This window comes from Nicrophorus vespilloides, unplaced genomic scaffold, assembly GCF_001412225.1.
Source record: "Nicrophorus vespilloides isolate i.1.1-1 unplaced genomic scaffold, Nicve_v1.0, whole genome shotgun sequence".
NCBI lineage: Eukaryota > Metazoa > Arthropoda > Insecta > Coleoptera > Silphidae > Nicrophorus > Nicrophorus vespilloides.
In genome coordinates this window covers 39,953-58,359 of record NW_017099873.1, presented here as the reverse complement: position 1 = coordinate 58,359, position 18,407 = coordinate 39,953, and the positions used below count along the sequence as shown (strand labels likewise).

Genomic DNA, 18,407 nt, shown 5'->3' with positions numbered 1-18,407 from the left:
TTTAGTAATCGTAAAACCTAATGTTTCTCAACTAGTTCCAAGTATGTAAAAAGAGACAGGAAAGAGCAAATTAAAGTTTGTTTACATTTAAAATCGTTTTGTATACGTTCTGTTTGATATAAGTCCAAGGATCTGGAACTAATTATGAAACCGTGTATTAAATATTTGTAGATTTATTGTTAAAATAATAGAAAAAATAATATATTACTAATTAGTTATATTAAATATGGAATAATTGTATTAAATATGTATATTTCTATTAAAATATTTAAAATTATTTTGTTTGATATCAGGTATGTTAATATATGAAACTGAATATACTTTTACAATTTGCAGAACGGAGTATTGATTTTAACATAAATCTCTTTAGAATACGACCGTATTATCTCCTGTCTGCTACCACAGGTGACACGTAGACAGTCTTTATGGTAACTGCATCGGAAAACTTTCTACTGGAAAACATCTATTTTACTATATTGAAGTTAAAGTATTATGCATATCTTTTTGATAGCTTCTTGTTTTTGATTAAACAACTTTAAAATAAATAGTTTATTGTATTTCATCTATCAATAAAATATGATCAGAAATTGCATTAAAACAAGTAAATAACATCGAAGAAATTATCCAGAAGTCTCGATTAATTAGTTTTAAATATGTTCATGAAGAAGATGTTAGAACTTTATTAAATACAGACGCTGATGGCTTTATAGTGGAAGATTTAGCTTTGTAAGCTTTGTTAAATGAAAGAAAGAAAACGAACATACATTTGAGACTCAGTTCTTCAAATGTGTTACGCTTTGTAAGTTTCTTTACAACGCAACATATACCCCATTCTGGTAATAATATGTTTACCTCTGAAAACGAAGTTTCGCTTAACAAATTATTTCCGTATAGCATATACGAGAAATACATAATAATTAAGAAAATCATTAATGTTCACTATTTACTATGTAAGTGTAGAATTAAAGGATCAAATTTCTGTAAGAACCACAGAACTTTACAAAATCAAGATTAAAGAGTTTCGAATTAAATTTTAGGACAATAAGAGGGTAAATAAAGGGTGAAGTTGAAAGGGGTTGCGTATCCTATGCAACAAATCATTGTAATCTCTACTCAAGCTTAGGCATTGTTGACCCAATTTTATCTTATTTGGTAAATAGTGCAATACATTATACCAAGATAAATTGATTACGAAATGTAAGGTCCACAAAGTGGTCTTCCACGCATTATACTGATTTAGTGCACATGTAAATATCTACTGTAGATCACAAATTACCAAATATATCAAAGAACTTGAAGGATTAATGGGAAGACTAATAGGGGAGATGGGAATATTTTGTAGTTAGTATTAGGGAGTATAGATATAGGTAGTTTGATACGCTGCTGAACCATTTATTTTACAGGTTCAGAACATTATTTATTGAAGACATAAAGCTTTTTGAATGAAAATAATATTTTCTTATTTATTTACACATTTTTATTGGCCTTAATTTTAACCAAACCTACGTTTCCCTGTCTTTCTTTTTTTTTGTTAAATTATAAAAAAGGTTTTAAAATATAATTTTATAAAATAAGGCCGAAAGCTGTACTATAAGAAGAAAATAACATCCCAAAAATTAGAGAAGTAAATTGTATACAGAAGATGATGTTTTTCACTGAAAAGTTTAGATAACCTTGTTAGCAAAGAAATGAAGATATTATTAAAAAAATTAAATGTTAACACCCAAAGATTTATAAAGATGCTTAATTGATATTGAAAACGAAGTTTTAATGTCCTTATTTTCTTAAATTATAGAAACATATTTACAATAATTTTACTAATATTGTTTTAATTAATATTTTGTAACTTTTTTAATATAATTACTATTTTTTTTAGAACCTTAAAAAAATCAAAATAGCCAGAAATATTGTGCCCTTACACAAGTATGGACCGAAGACCCTTTTATATTGTTGTTCTTTGTTTACTTGTCCACTACACTGTTTGGGGTGGCCGCGTTAATCGTGGCCCTAGGCCTTCAGCAACTTATCAAATTAACAACAAAATATATATTGACGAATTCGAGTATTTTTGTTGTTGATGAAGGCGGGGGCTGTATCTTTTGTATGTCCAATTATTATTTTTTTTTTAGAAAAACGATTACGGGGACCAAAGTGAGGGTTTCCAATTGTGGGCCCTCCTGTATTGCTCCACTGAACTTGATATTTAATTAAAACATTTTTCATATTAAATGATATGTGCATATCTTAGAAAGTTGGTTTAATGCGATAGGCAAGTTAATATAATATTGAGGGATTGGAATGCAGACTTTCCACCAATAAAAAAGTAAGTAATGATTCTTCAACTGAAGTGCTGCATTTGGTGAATCACATACTTTTCCAGGATTTGTACATGGATATGAAACATGAACATTAACTGAATTTGGAAATCTGTAATGTAATGGAAAGCCCCGTTGGGTGTTTGCAGTTCTCAGTTACATAATAAAAAAAACTAATGGAGACAGCACTGAAACACTTGTTGCTCTGTATCTTGGGGCGATGGATGTTTGGTATTGAAACAGGAGACATGCACGTATAAATATCCCTTTTTCGCTCGTTACACGTCGTTGCAAAACTTCCACTACCACTGACACATTTTAGATTAAAGCAATATCTCAGCTCTCCAGGATATTTTCCAAGAAATCTGTCCGCTCCATACTTATATTATATACTGAACGTGCATTACTATGAAACCCGTCCATTAAATCTTAAGGATTAAATCGTAATGGTTTTCTCTCTTACCTTTCTCTTCGACTGAATTGCATCTGCTTGTCTTTGGGTCTTCTCACCGATGGACTTGGAGCCCCAGAGGACGCGACCCATGCACGTGTAGCAACAAGACATCAAGACCATCGGCACGCAGTAAGTGATCACCAAAAAGATCACTTGATACCTGATGCAAAGTAAGAAATAAAGTAAATATAACGGTGGCAATCTAAATCCCGACATTCGAAATCCCGAAAACCATAATCCCGACAGTATTTTTTATTGCTAATGTTATGAATTATGAATAAGTCTATATAAAATAGTAAAAGATGCTGTCGGGATTTAAACTCTAAATGTAGAGAGAAAAAAGGATTTTCACTCACAGAAAATCCATTTGTGAAATGGTGGGTTGACCGTCCGGCCAAATCAAGATGCAGGCGGTGCGCTTCCCTCTGCGAACAGATGAAGAACAACAAGAAAATAAAAATAGAGCAGAAGACACGAAACAATAATTACTTGGACTTGTTTTTAAGGGATTAGGGAATTGGCGGAAAGCCCTCGGAGACTGTACTCCGTCCGCAAATTTCCTAAAGGTTGAGGTTTAAGGGATGATCACAATGAGAGCAGATGAAATGTTTTTTTTACACTCCCCATAATTAAATCTTTATTGCGAATGAACGAACGAACGAACGAACGGCCCTATTTTAATTTCACCCCAAGAAAGTCATTAGACGAGTTCTACATTTCTTTTTTTTTATGTGTTTCGCAAACGGAAATATTCTTTTCGAAAGAGCATTGTAAAAATGCAGGAAGTAAAAAAGAACTGATGCTATTGAAACGAGAAAGATGCCGCTGCGGATACTTTTCGATCCGGCGATTTCCTCTTCCGAATGAACGTTTCTCTAGCTTTGTTGATTTTCCGAATATCCCACGTTTCCTGAATTGCAAAAGAATTTATTTATCCTCTAAAATTCAATCAAAAATACATTATATGTGACAAAATGAAAGAATAACACGATGATAACAATATAGTATAATAATATAATAACAATTTTATATGGAATAAAAGTTGCCCAATTTGGACTACCTGGACTGTCATATTTTTTATACTATTTGTAATGACAATAAACAGCCCTTTGAAAAAGATCAACTGTCAACTTCTTTTTTGCTTTACTAGATTTTTTAAAAAGTTGCCCAATTTGGATCACCTGATCGTTTTATTTTTAAAATAAGGAAAATATAAAAATATACATATTTTTGTATCTAATTGTTTTATTATCAATATAAACAGTAAAAATATTATAGTAATAATACAAACACTTTGCATTGTGCGGCTTCGATCAGTACGGATTCTCTTTAGTTCGATATGAATAATTCAAAACAAACTATGTTTTAACATAAGTTATTCGATTAGTCTGGTTTTAAATAATCCTGGATATTGTAGGACACGATTGCCCGGACTATGCGAGGTATATTAAAGAATTATAGTAAAATAGTAGGCTTTGCAAGAATATAATGACATATTAGCTAGATATTTTAATTTTATTTACGTAATAGATTTTGCTATCATTAGAAAAACAGACTAAAAATAATCTTATAATTAATGAAACTAACTTTGATATATGAAATTAGTATTTTTAACACATCAATTATGAAAATCCAATATTTTTTATTTACACATTTTAAATGCAATTAGTTTTATTATTGTTTTTTGTTTCATAACTTGTTTTTTAAATAAATATACATAAAAATTAATGGTTTTCAATAGTATTATTTTTAATTTTCGTATTTTTCTAGTATAAGACGCATCATTTTTCTAAAAATTTGGGGATTTAAAAAACTTAGTGTATCTTTTACAGTTGTTTATGCAATAGATTTTTTTTTCAAATTTCGCGCCACAAAAATTAAAGTGAGTCTTATACAAGGGAGCGTCTTATACTTGAAAAATAGGGTAGTTTTTTTTATGACTGCTTTAGTTATGTTTATAATTTAACATATGTTAAACGTTTTAGAAGTCTTTACTATATTCTAAAACAAATTTCCTAAACCCATTTAAAAATCTCATGACATAAAAATCACGTTAAAAAAGCATAATCATAATTTTTCCTCTTACAATTTCCCAATGCCAACCATGCGTTGCCCGTACTCGTTTATTCGTCGGAAGTTGGAGAAAATGGTATAGTAAAAAATTTAAGAAATAAATCGTTAAAACACCCTGGGTATATTTTTTGTGTGTAGTTTTTTTCCACCTTCCTTCCTATCCAATGCAATTTCCTCTTCAAGTAAGTAATCTCTGTCGCGCGGTTTGATATCCGGTTTAGTGTAAGAACCCACAAATTACTTCCACAATCGCCGGATGTCCATAAGATTTAATTGACATCCGAATTAAGTTCGCCGTGAGAAAAGTACAATACCCCGACTGGATTGCGGTTGAGGCTAATCAAAAGCGATAGAAATAAAGAAGAGAAAAGTAGAAAAAAAAACAACTTTTTCCTTGGCTATATAAATGGATATAAAATTTACTAATTACGCAGTTTTATTCACAAGAAGAGAGTATTTTTATATAAAATATTATAGAAAGAGTTTGTAACCAGTATTTGTTTTGATATAATTTATTTTTGTAATTAAAATCTAAAGTGAAATAAATACAAAGTTTCTTTGTATAAATTTATGTGTTGTTATATTAAATAATACAGTAATACCTCGATTCATGAATAACAAAATTACTTTGTTAAGTGAAACTTCGTTTATAGAGGTGGCCTTCCTGAACAAATAAGAACTTATTTATAAACGCCATGATTATATTACAACTTCCCAAATGAACCAAAGTCCAATTTCTCCATTTCTTAGTGACTTCTTTCCAAGAACTTTCAATGTTTTCAATTGCATTTTTATTGTCCTATTCTCTGAAAAAAGTTTGAAGTCACATTTCAATCTTTTAGTTCAATTAAATTGTTTTAAGTTTGAAGCAGATAATAAAATTGAAATGATGCTATTACCTATTGATCCAATGGTTGAATCAAGGAAGTTTGCTGGAAGAAATATAACTTTGACAGGAATGCTTGTATCGAACATGTTAAGATCTGTAGGATGTAACGAAGAATTGTCTAATAAAAAAGATTTTTCTTCAAAATTATTTTTCAAATATTGATTTATCTTCATTTAGGCGCATTTTATTATATCAAGGCTTAGTTATCAGTTGTAACGTTAACTGAGATATGACTGTATAATAATTGAGAAATAATGTATACGTATAAATAAAAATGAACCTAATATTACCTTGTTTTGACTGAAAAAAATATGAATTCGCTTCATTCTTTTTATATATTTTGGTATAGAGTATTGTCAAAAGATTAACAAAGAAGAAAAAAATAATTAAAATAAACGTATAAAATATTTACAAAGTATGGTAATGTGATTTATGACTTTCAATGTAATTTCTCGAAGCGTGTAAGAGTATAAAAATCTTAGAACTACAGCTTATAAATACAAAGTATTATAATTTACAACTTTAAAAGGAATTTCATGATTAAAATACACATATACAATAGCAATTAGTTATAAAGTATTGTAAATCCAATATGTTTAATGTAATGATTTCTATTGAAAATTATAGTGTGCAATTGACTGGAAGATAAACTGGTATAATTTGAATTTATAGGAAAAGCTGAAGGAAGCGTAGGAGTTTTACGTGCATCGTTATACTGATAGAAGTCGTTGTCTCAATCCAATTATTCCAAGAAAAGTGCAATGTGAATCGATATAACAGGAAACAAGATAAATCTAACGAAGACATAAATTGTCACATGTATTTAGGTATAAAACAGGTAATAAATATACGTTGTTGAGATGTTACGATAAAATTTGATGCTCTATACTTTATGACTGTCGATTGAAAATTGACATATCCACAACATTAATATAAAGAAGGCAGATCATATTAGTAACGGTTCTTTTATGACAGAAAATGTATAATTATAAGAACTAATGACTTAACCTCAACATTAACAAAAACAAGTCAAAGCAAATTGATAACACTTCTTTTGTGACAACAAATTCTAATATTTTTCATGTATACTTAGAATTTAAATTGCTGAACGTCCTTATTACCCAAAGAATTAACTTCTACCCCATTTGTGGACATTTAGCCAGGTTCACCAACGCCTGAGTTATTATGGAAGCAGTAATTACATAACCTCAACAGTGAAAAAAAAGCCGAAACAAATTGGTAACACTTTTTTTATGTCAACTAATTTATAATTATGACAGGAGTCAGAGAACTTTTATATATGACCTCAAAATATATTAATTTACGATGATGAGCTCGATAAAGTCCAATATTTTTTCACAGATACTTATAATTTTAATTGTTGAATGTCCTCATTACCTCAAAGAATTAACATCTACATTATGTGTAGACATTTACCCATGTTCACCAACCTCTGAATTATTATTGATGAATAAATGATATAACCTCGAGATTGACAAAAAAGGCAAAACAAATTGATAATACTTATTTTATGTCAACTAATTTATAAGTCAGGGAACTTTTATATATGGTAACACTTTATTCATGATAACAAATTCTAATATTATTCATAGATACATAGAAATTTATTTGCTGAACTAAGAATTAACTTCTATTCCGTTTGGGGTAATTTACCCATTCAATGATAGTGATTCTGTGTGTTTGAAGCGTTCAAGATTTGTTACAGCCAGCATATATCTCAACCTTAAAAAAGAAGACAATTTTTAAATTTTTGAAACTCGATTATGTCCTCCTATTAATTTATTACATATTACTTTATCATCATTTACTAATCTTGTTAATATTTTAGAAAGTATTCTGGTAAAATAGCTATAAGATATAAACATTACAAACAAATAATATTGTGAATCTTCAACTAATTTATAACAAAAATATCTTTTTATATATTAAAACACAAAAAATTATTAATTCTACCAATATGCCGGACTTTTTAAAACCAGACTAATAGAGTACAAAAATAAACTGTACAAACATAGACTTGACAGAAGATGGGAAAAAAAGATGATTTATGTATAAGTAAATAATTTTGTCCTAACAATTGTCCCATAATTTATTTTTATATAACTTAATTAAAACAATAACAAAAATTGAGCAAAGGGGAAATACTTTTTAATGACAGAAAATATATAATTAAATAAAAGAATATGATATTTACTCTTATAGCAATAGTTCCACTTTCATCTTGTATTTATTTCCAATTTTATTTACTGACAAACTTATGTAAATGTCAGAACAATAATTTATTAATAAATTTAAAAAAATAATTACTTTTTTAAGCGTAAAAAACCTATGATGCGGATACTTTCAGCATTTAATCTTTTATTATTATTGTTATTGTTATGACTGTTGCAATAAAGTTTATTTTTATGACATATTTAACTTATTTACCTGTAAGTGACGGTGGTTGAGTAAAGAAGACAAGGAATGGCCAGCAACATGCTGAATATCCAGATCAGAAAGATGACGAAGATGGAAAAGACCTTGGACATCCTCGGTTTCAATGGATGAACTATGGCCAAGTATCTGCGACAGAAGCATGCGATTTATACAGAAATTAACGAGAAATCGTCGGAAATTCCCTTACCTGTCGCACGAGATGGCTGTCAAAGTGAAAACGCTGGCCGCGACAGTCATGTTAGCGATGAAATTATTCGCTGTGCAATACCAGCTTCCGAATCTCCAATTCCTGAAACCCAAATCACATTAAAATCCTGTAAAATATCAAGGAGCAAACGTCGAGAATCGCTTTAAAACGCCCGGAAAATGGTAATTCTAATACGTGAATTTTAATGAACCTACAGATTTAGTTTCGGTTTTTTTTTCAATTTATTGCTAGAATTACGATTTAATTTGCAATAAAAGTGCTGCCTGCAGTGTATCATATTCCGGAGGAGCCGCACATTTTGCTATTCCGGAAGCCGCCTTTGACGTGAATTTGCATGCAAATTGAAAGTTGCGCGCCGCTTCGCCAATATGTCTCTAAAAAGAAAGTATGTTCTGCATTTCGTTTTTTATGTTCGATCCAGCTATGATACGAATGCGGTTTCGAATAATCTCCGAGATGGAACTTAAACTTATCGTTACGTTTATAGCGTCGTAAGGATACCACTGTGAGATATATACATTTGTTTGAATCCAATCTCTATAAATTTGTATTGAACATTTACAACAAAGTTGCAGCTTTAAGAAACTTAATAAAATTGTTATTATAAATATAGACATTTTTTATTAATTGAACATTTAGACAATAATATTGTTAACAACAATATTTTTTTAAATTCCGTAAATCACTATTTGCTAAATATAAACACAAAATTAAGTTTAGTTATTCAAGTCGCCAGTTCGAATCCTGGTCAAAGCCAGAGGCCTTTTTGTGAGCCCTCTCAGTGCTTACAGCAATACGGCCATCGTTTATCACAGATGGACAGTGAAATGAATGAGGTTCAGCATATGGACCCTCACCCTTCAGCTAAGTCGATGGACAATGACAGTGTTAAAGATAGCAGCAGATTCACAGTGCAATCGCAGAGCATCAATATACTACTGAAGTTAACCTACAAGACCTACATTTACTCAATATTCACATTGATGAACAGATTGTAAATAAAATTACACAACATAAAAAAAAAGTACAGAAATACCTCGAATAGTCCGGGTTATTAGTCCTTCCAATATCCCGAACTGTTGATACCCGGACTAATAGAGGATTATAAAATTGTAGAGTGTATAATAGGAACAAACCAATCATGTAAATATGTATTACTTTTTTAGAATTTATTTTAAAATTTAATTTGTTTTAAAATGCGTATACCAAACGATAGTGAATCCGGACTAAGTGAGTTATTTCTGTATTTTGAAGCGTTCAAGACTTGATTTCTCAACTTTAAAGATTACGCAGAATTCACAAACACTCATCCTCATAATGCGTAAATGCATATATTTTGGTAAATATGTAAAAAAAATATTACTCTATCATCATTTACCTCTCTTATTATTATTTTAGTAAGGATTTCTGGTAAAAAGCTATAAGATATAAACATTGCAAATAAAATATTGTTTTCTAATCAATGATATATTTATTGGTCGTTTCGTTACCCTGTAGAGCTATTGTATGCGGATTCTAGGCGATTGATATGCAAATAAAAGGTAAAGCCGTGGGGAATAGAATCAGTTTATCGCTACACTTCTGCTCCCCGTGGATATCGCGTAAAAGTCCGCATAAAATTCGTTTAACCAAAATTTACAATATAAAATTGTGTTAGGAAAGCCAATACCAAAAAATCATCGTATAGTGTACCTTAATAAAATCGCCGGATTCAAATTTGGCGCCTTCTTTTGTATAAGATTGACAGGTCTAAAAAATTAATATTTATCTTCTGTTAATCTTCCGATTAATGATTATGAAATAACAACGCGTTATTATTGTTAAAAATCAATGTTAATTAGGTAAAGTTTCGCAGTTCGCTTTTCCACAATATATCATCTATGAATCTTTGTATTGAGCATTCACTTAAAAACATTATTTAACAACAATTAAACTTTTCAAGATCTAACTGACCCAATAACATCCTATAGTTCTTCTGAACATTTGCACTTTACAACTTACTAAAAATATGTGTTTTTACACATTTTTTGCTTAAACTAAACTTTAGTTTCAGAATAATAGTCGCATATAAAAAATAATAAAAATAACATAAAAAAAAACAATTATTACAAAGTGTTAGACCTATAACATATTTCGCTCAATGGTTTCATTTTCTTAAGTAAACTTAATCTTTTCTAAAAAAAAATATTAATTTAATACCTCCTATAGTCCAATCAATTTTTAATGCAAAATATTGAGTTATCGAGAATTGTTTTTTAGATTTCTTATGTATTCATATAATACGGTCCCACTGAGTATGTTAAAAACCGAATTAATCGAGAACTTTAAAACCGCAGAATAATAAATTGCACAAAGAGACTTAAAATTTTGATTTACACACCGGACTATAGTGAACTTGGATTACTAAATATGACACCTTCTAAGATAATACTGTATTTTTTTTTCTAAATATAATAAACAAAAAATTTTAAAATTTAATGAAATAACTAGACATAATGTAATAAAAAATCCCTAATTACAGTCATCTTCTGATCAATTTCGTGATAAAGTTTATTAGCACTGCAATTAAAAGCGTATTAATAAAAACAAACGAAAGCAGTCGCGTGTTGGACAATATTTTGAACGTGCGCTTCTATCGCGTGTCTAGTTTCAAACTCCAATAAATTTCTATCAAAAAGGCAATTTGATGGTACACGAATGTTATTGATGGTGGTCGTATGAGCAAATCGCACGAAGAGCGTACAAATCTGCAAGTTCGTTGTTCTCAATCCTAGCAGAAAGCGTCGTGACTATGCAATATTCATGACCAATTATCATCTCTCCAATGAACATGCACACAGCAAAATTAGTGGAGCAGTCGTATGTTACGTTCACCTAAGGTAATTACATTAGGTACAATAGTATTCCTCGTATCTACTAACATTGATGTTATTATTATATGTGCACGCAATATAATTCTGATGTCGGACGGAATACCAGATAAGCAAGTATAATTATCCCCCAAACAAAGCAAATAACTCGAAGAGTCCGGTTTTCCGATAGAGATAATTGAAATTTGCATACAATCCGGTTCCATTTCCGGAACATTCTCTCATTTTCAATTTGTAAAATCAATAGACGATTCTAGATGGAAATGGTACAAAAATCGATTTAACTCGACACACTATTTATTGCCAAGGGATTTGTGCAAAAAAATGTTTTACTGCTTTCCATGTAAATCACTTTATTTCGTGGAAATGTTCGTAATTAGGTATTGTAATTCCTGTAATTTCCGAAATGGAAATAAATTATGCCACGGTTGTGATGTGGGACATAAACAACGTACGTCCAGAACAGAAATAAATCCACGATTTATAAAAAATATATTTAGGGTGAGAGGTTTAGATGGAACAAACATGTACTTGAATTAATGGAAATCCTAGGATTTACACGATGACCTTAATTATTGTACAAGTTTAAAAACTAAAGATCGATGAAGCATGATAATTTATGCATCCTACGACCAAGGATTAGAGTTTATTTTTTATTTATAAAATTTGATCATGAATTCATTCGTAAAGTATTAGACATTTTTAACCTAATTTATCAAAAAAAAATCGACAGTTTTGACAGAATTAAATAGGACCACAAAGGGTTAACTAAAAATTTAGTCTTTATTATATTGATGGGGTCGACTAATAGCCGAATGGTTAAGTCGCCTTACCCACGATTTAGTGGGCGACGGTTCGAATCCTGGTCAAGCTAGGCCCTCTGTGAGCCCTCTCGGTGCTTGCAGCAATAGGACCATCGTTCATCACAGAAGGATAGTAAAATGAATGAGGTTCAGCATATGGACCTTTAGCCAAGTCGAAGGACAATTACAATGATAGCAGCAGATCCACAGTGAAAGGAAATAGTCGCAGAGCATCAATACTACTGAAGTTAACTTATATAAAATTTGTAATTTATTTTTAGACTCAGTTTATTGTTTAAAGTAAACATATTACAATATGAAAATTATGTAAATAACAACGAGTTAAAGGAATTTAAATATTTTGATGTATCATTTACTAAGAGATTAATGAATTAAGAGAATAGACAAATCTACAAATCGTGCAAGTTGTTCGTATTCACAACTGCTTTTATAGTATTCATACATACATATTTTAAATGATAAAACTTGATATTAAAAAGGACGTCATTCAAATTAGAAATGATAGTTTTTTTAACATTCATGAAGAACATACAAACAAATTGTTCGCTTGAAAGTTTTAATAATGTTTCCTTTAATGCGATATTCTGAAAGCCTTTTATTCGGATACGAATTTCGTACAGCATATAAAACGTAATGAAATTCCATACGTTCCAGTTGATTCCAGCAACAAAATGCAGCAAAACCAAACACGATAAATGTAGCATCTTTTCAAATTAGATTTAACTATCATATTAAAAATATATATTAAACTCATGTGTTGCCACTTGCGCCGGTGAAATTAATAATAATTTCCTCTTGAAATTGCGGACACGCACGCCTTTTGAAAGCACCCTTGAGCCTGTTTAAAATTTTGCTAACGGCCTTTTCTTTCCCATGAGATACACTTTAAGCTATTTTTTTCTTGTAACTAAGTTTAACGAGGCTTTTACCGAATTAATTAACAAATAAAATCTTATTAACGAGAACCTAATATTAGTATGAAAGGGAGATTCTGTAGACCTACGCAAATGGAGAATTATGTATAATGTAATATAATTAGGTAGCAGTTTTGAGGAGAGGTTTTGGTTACACAGAGAGTTACTAAATATTTATCTTGTCCAGGAAACCACAAAATACGTTTTAAATATATTTGCGTTGCTCAGTGGTCGGCGACCTGCGGCTCCGAACCCGCAAGTGGTTTGTTTGATGAGAAAATTCGTGTTTTTAGCAAAAATAATATTAAACCAGAACTTGTCAACGTCTTTGGAGTAAACAGGTATTGTCTATTAAAAAAAACAGGGAACCACGCGTAGCGTTACAATCACCTTTTTTTGCTAGTCATTTTTTGGGTGTGAATGATTTCTCAACAACAGAGCCGCATACTGTTTTTCAGCTGCATATAGCCGATTTCTGGTCTAGAAACTAAACCATAGGTATATTAAAAACTATGATTAACTAAAAGAATATAGACATTAAATTTGTAACTACAGAATGTAAAATATGAAAATCGGTGTTTTCAAATGAGATATATGACTTTTTTTTCAAGTTTAAACATTTATTTATTTATATTTTGATTGCGGTTTATAAAAAAGCAATAACTGTTACAATTGTGCTAATGCGCATACGTTTGTTTTCTTTCATTGCGACCGTTAGTTTGCGTAATCAATATTTATGAATGAAACCGTAATTTAAAATTTTTACATCTTTTTATATTGTGATTTTGAGTAAAATTTAAAAAAATAAATACATATTTATATACAATTGAATATATGTTAAATGATTGAAAAAATATGTAGATTTATTTTGTTAGTGTAATTTGCAAAAATACAATTAGTTTTCATTTTGCTTCAATTTTAAAACGGTTTCAATAATTTCTTAAATTCTGTGAACACTTTAACAAATAGAGATTGTAGATAATTTATATTGAAATTTTTAAAGAATTACCAATTTTTCATTAATTTAATGTTCGTTTTATTCATTAATTCATAGGATAAAGTAAAATTTAATTTACTTTTCTGCATGTACATGTTTAATGATATTTACAACAATTTGCTCTATAAACCTTTTTTCATATTTCATCCTCTCTGAATTTAGAAGATTTTTCAGGTGGTTTTTAAGTTCACTAAAACTAAAACGAAAATGTTTTTGCTCTTCGATGGATATCCCTCAATGAAAAATATCCAAATCTGAAAGACTTTTTAGCTATAAGGAAATAATAAAAAAAAGTATGCGATGTAGTAATATAACTCATTATAACTCCAGCAATTTTTGTGGAGTAGTAAACGAAACATAAGAGCTGGTGTTATGTTTTTTGTACATTAAATTGCGTTTGTACAACTAAGCTTTAAAACACTCGTGCATGGCTCACATATCATGTAGTGCGGGTTTATTATCAATCAATGTCTTATTTTCATCATTAATACCATTAAGGCTGAAACAGTTTTTCAGCTAACTTCTCAAAAACAGCATATTACTTAGTTATTGCTTTATTAGCTTTTCAGTTATAGAAAAGTATTAAAGTCTAAAATGCAATTTGTTTTCTTCTATTTCCAAGAGACTACTAAACTAACGCGAATTATTCGATCCGAACTAGTGTTGCTGAACCGGGAATTCCCGGGAATTTTAAAATATATAGTCTCGATACCCAAGAATTATCGAACGATAACTCGTGAAATTGAACATAAAAAATTGTATTAAAAACGCATAAATTGATCTGAATATGGGTGAACGAATTATAAATGTTCTCATGACAAAAGTTAATAAAATATCACCTTTCAGATCATGTTCTGTATGTTTTATTTTTTAATTGTTAAATTAATAAATTCATGTATATTTTATACTTTTTTATTATTAAATAATGATTGTTAGCTTTATTTTAGGTATAAATTAGATTAAATGTAATTTCAAACTAATTATAGAAACTAGCTATAACATCAAAATGTAACTGCGGGAACAGATGAAGTTACATAAGTGCATTGGTAATTAGTGTTTAATTCGGGATATAGATTGCACTAATTCCTGTTAACGAGGATCAGTAATTATCGGTGCGACGGTCACACTGTAAATCGATAGGAGCATCAGAATTAATATGAAACCTTTGCAATTAGAAGCCGCCTAGTTTTCTATCATTCACGTTCAGATTTTGCATGCATGATTGAACAGCATCACCCCAGGACCAAAAGATGAGATCGATACTTGATTTGCATTCTATGGATGAATCTAATTATTATTCCGTTGTGGAAATGCGCGATATAAATATACCAGTGTATAAATATTTAAACACATGCAATTCCTAGAAATACACATTTGCCAACAAATAATTCGTTAATGTGTTAGAATGCGTAGATCCGGATTACCGTAAATACCTAATGCAGATAATTCATGAGCAACAATTATTATAATAATTTTAACACCGTTTGCATATAATTATTCAATTTTAGTTTAATATGTGAGAATTATTGATTAAAACACACACAAAATACGTTATAAAAGTGTGCCAATCAAATAAGAAATAAAGTATTAAATTAAAATGCGGACTGTTTGAAACCGGACTAATCGAATTATGGAATATAGCCAAATGTTGATAATTTATTATTAAAGCCTCAGGTTCATCCTTCTCACTAAAAAAATTTACTTATTGCTTAGTTTATTTTATGTTACGTATATTTTATATAACAGATACCAAATTTTATTTTGAGTAGTTTTAATTCAAATTCAATTAAATATTTATTTTTACTTTAAGTTTTTAAAACTAAACTTCACTACAGTTAGAAATTTACAAAAAAAACAATATCAGATAAGTAGGGGGTCTACCCAAAACAGAAAAACATGGCAAGTGGTCTACGATACAAAAAAGTTTGGGAACTTCTGGTCTAAATATACCACTCGCGGTCAAATGACCGTTTCATTTAGAATTTCTTGTATAAAATTTGTAAAAATACGCTGAAAATGCCTAAAATGTAGATAAAACGTTTCTAACCAGGATAATCCAGGTCATGAGTCGCCCACATTATCTACGCAGGGCACCTCTAAATCAATTGCTTTGAATGGATAGCAGCCTCCGTGTCTTACATTCCAATATAAATTCCTTTCACCCTAAATCCTATATAATTAAAAAATAACATTTCCTGTTCCCAGTTTTTCGAAACCATTGTTAACTCCAGTCTTCTCTCCTTAATTTTCCAAAATCCGGATCCGTCTCCAGAAATCATCTCCGAATTCCATTCACTTATGTCCTCTACGGTTATTCACAGCTCCCCCAATATCAAAATAACACCCTACATCTACTCCTTTCCACCCTTCATTCTTTGATAATTAAAAAAGAAACTACAACTCTATATATATATTTTTTTTTTCCCTTATTATTCTGTTGTTCATTGTATATTATTATTATAATACTGATATTATTTCATAATAAAGTTTATGTTCCCGGGCGGAAAGACCTCGGTCAATAGCCCTTTGGCCAGCCTATTAGTATATATATTTTTATTGTATGTTAAAATTTATTTATGTATAAATTGTACTTTTTTTTTCTCTTCTTCTTATGTATCGATGTTTGGCCAATAAATTATTATAATTATTACGTTTCTAAATAAAAGAAAATATTTTATTCACTATCCAATTTACCAACAAACAATTTGTTACAGTGTTAAAATGCATAGATGATTTTGTGTGTGTTTATACCCAAATCCGGATTACAGTAATTATCTAATGCAGATATTTCATGAATAACAATTATTATAATAATTTAAACTCTGTTTGCATAGTATTCATTATTCAATTTTAGTTTAATATAAGAGAATTATCGAATAAAACACAATAATACGTTATATATAAACTCATGTTTGGTTAATGCAATAAGAAATATTACATTTCTAAATTAAAGTGCGAACCAGACTAATCGAGGCTCTAAATACAGTTATAGTTCGTGCAATAGTTTCTGCTAATATTCTGCACTATTTGAAACCGGACTAATCAAGGTCTTAACAATATAAAACTTACCACTCGTATGACCATTTTAGAATTTTTGTATAAAATGTAATTTGTAAATATGTGCTGAAAACGCCTAAAATGTACATAAAACGTTTCTATATAACGTTTCTTAATAAAAGAAAATATTTTGGTCATTATCCAATTGGTTAAAATCTTAATCTAGATTAAGAAACTTCACTGTAAGATGATGATCATCGAATGCGAACTAATTCTTATAAAGAGACTTGAAAAAAATATATATAGAAATAATTTTGTGTCAATTATATTCAGAACAAGTAGAAAATCTAAATTTGAAATTTTCAAATCGGACTGATTGAAGTCGTTCTATGGAAGGTAATTAATAAAAAAAAATATACAATGATGTTGTGTACATACGAAATGTTTACGATTACGATTATGTTTGTAATTTTGTTAAATTTATTTTTAATTTTCTTAATTATTGTTATGTTCAAAACTAGTAAAAAAAATGGAATTTTCTTACCGGACTGATTGACGCCGCACTATGAAAGGTATTTTTACACCACATGGTAATTAATCAAAAAAATATATACAATGATGTTATGTACATACGAAATTTTGTATGCTAATTTTGTTAAATTTATTTTTATTTTACTCAATTATTGTTATATTCAGAACTATGAGAAAATGGAAATTTTAATTTTTCTTACCGAACTGATTGAAGCCGCACTATAAGAGGTATTATTACACTGCATGGAAATAAATCAAAATATATATACAATAATGTTTAATGCATAATAATTATTATAATTATGTAATAACCGTTTGTACGCAATTAATTGCTCAATTAAGTTTAATATGCAAGTTTATGAAACATATCAAATAATATCTATATGTGTAGTACTAAACACATATTGATTTTTTCCCGGGAAAACAGAAATAGAAATCTTAAAAATTCCCGGGAATAATCTTCTAGCATAAAAACTGTTAGATATATTTACTTATATTATTGCTATTTCAACAGAAACGTTTAATTTTATGAATTTCAACCATCAAATTAAATACAATTTCGTAAATTAATTTTTAAATGTAATTATTTTCATAAAAGCAGAACAATTATAATAATAAACGATTATTATTTTGTTAGAAATATCAATGATTAATGAAAAGTATGACAAGTCAAGTTTATTTTAAACGCGAATTAATTAACAAATGGTAATGATAACGTTAAATTTTATTTGTAAGTAAAAACAGCGAACTTTGACATAAACAAAAGGGTTTTTTAATGTTTAATTAAATGTATGTTAAATGCGAATCAATAGTTTAATTAACAAATGTAAATGAAAACATAAAAATTTGTTTGTAGAATTGTACATATTTGAAAAAAA

The 18,407-nt window shown here is 29.3% G+C and overlaps 1 protein-coding gene across 1 annotated transcript in view; it reads right to left on the bottom strand.

Annotated features, from left to right (window-relative positions):
* Window positions 1-2,778: 2,778 nt before the first annotated feature.
* Window positions 2,779-18,407, bottom strand: part of LOC108565943 (tachykinin-like peptides receptor 86C) — a gene marked incomplete at its 3' end in the record, with an annotated part of 31,564 nt that continues 15,935 nt past the window's right edge. Inside the window, exons 5-8 of the mRNA XM_017925627.1 lie at window positions 8,376-8,477; window positions 8,180-8,314; window positions 3,126-3,194; window positions 2,779-2,929 (exon numbers count right to left, since the gene is read on the bottom strand). Of these exons, the coding sequence (XP_017781116.1) occupies window positions 2,779-2,929; window positions 3,126-3,194; window positions 8,180-8,314; window positions 8,376-8,477 (457 nt within the window). The remainder of the gene's footprint in view (window positions 2,930-3,125; window positions 3,195-8,179; window positions 8,315-8,375; window positions 8,478-18,407) is intronic.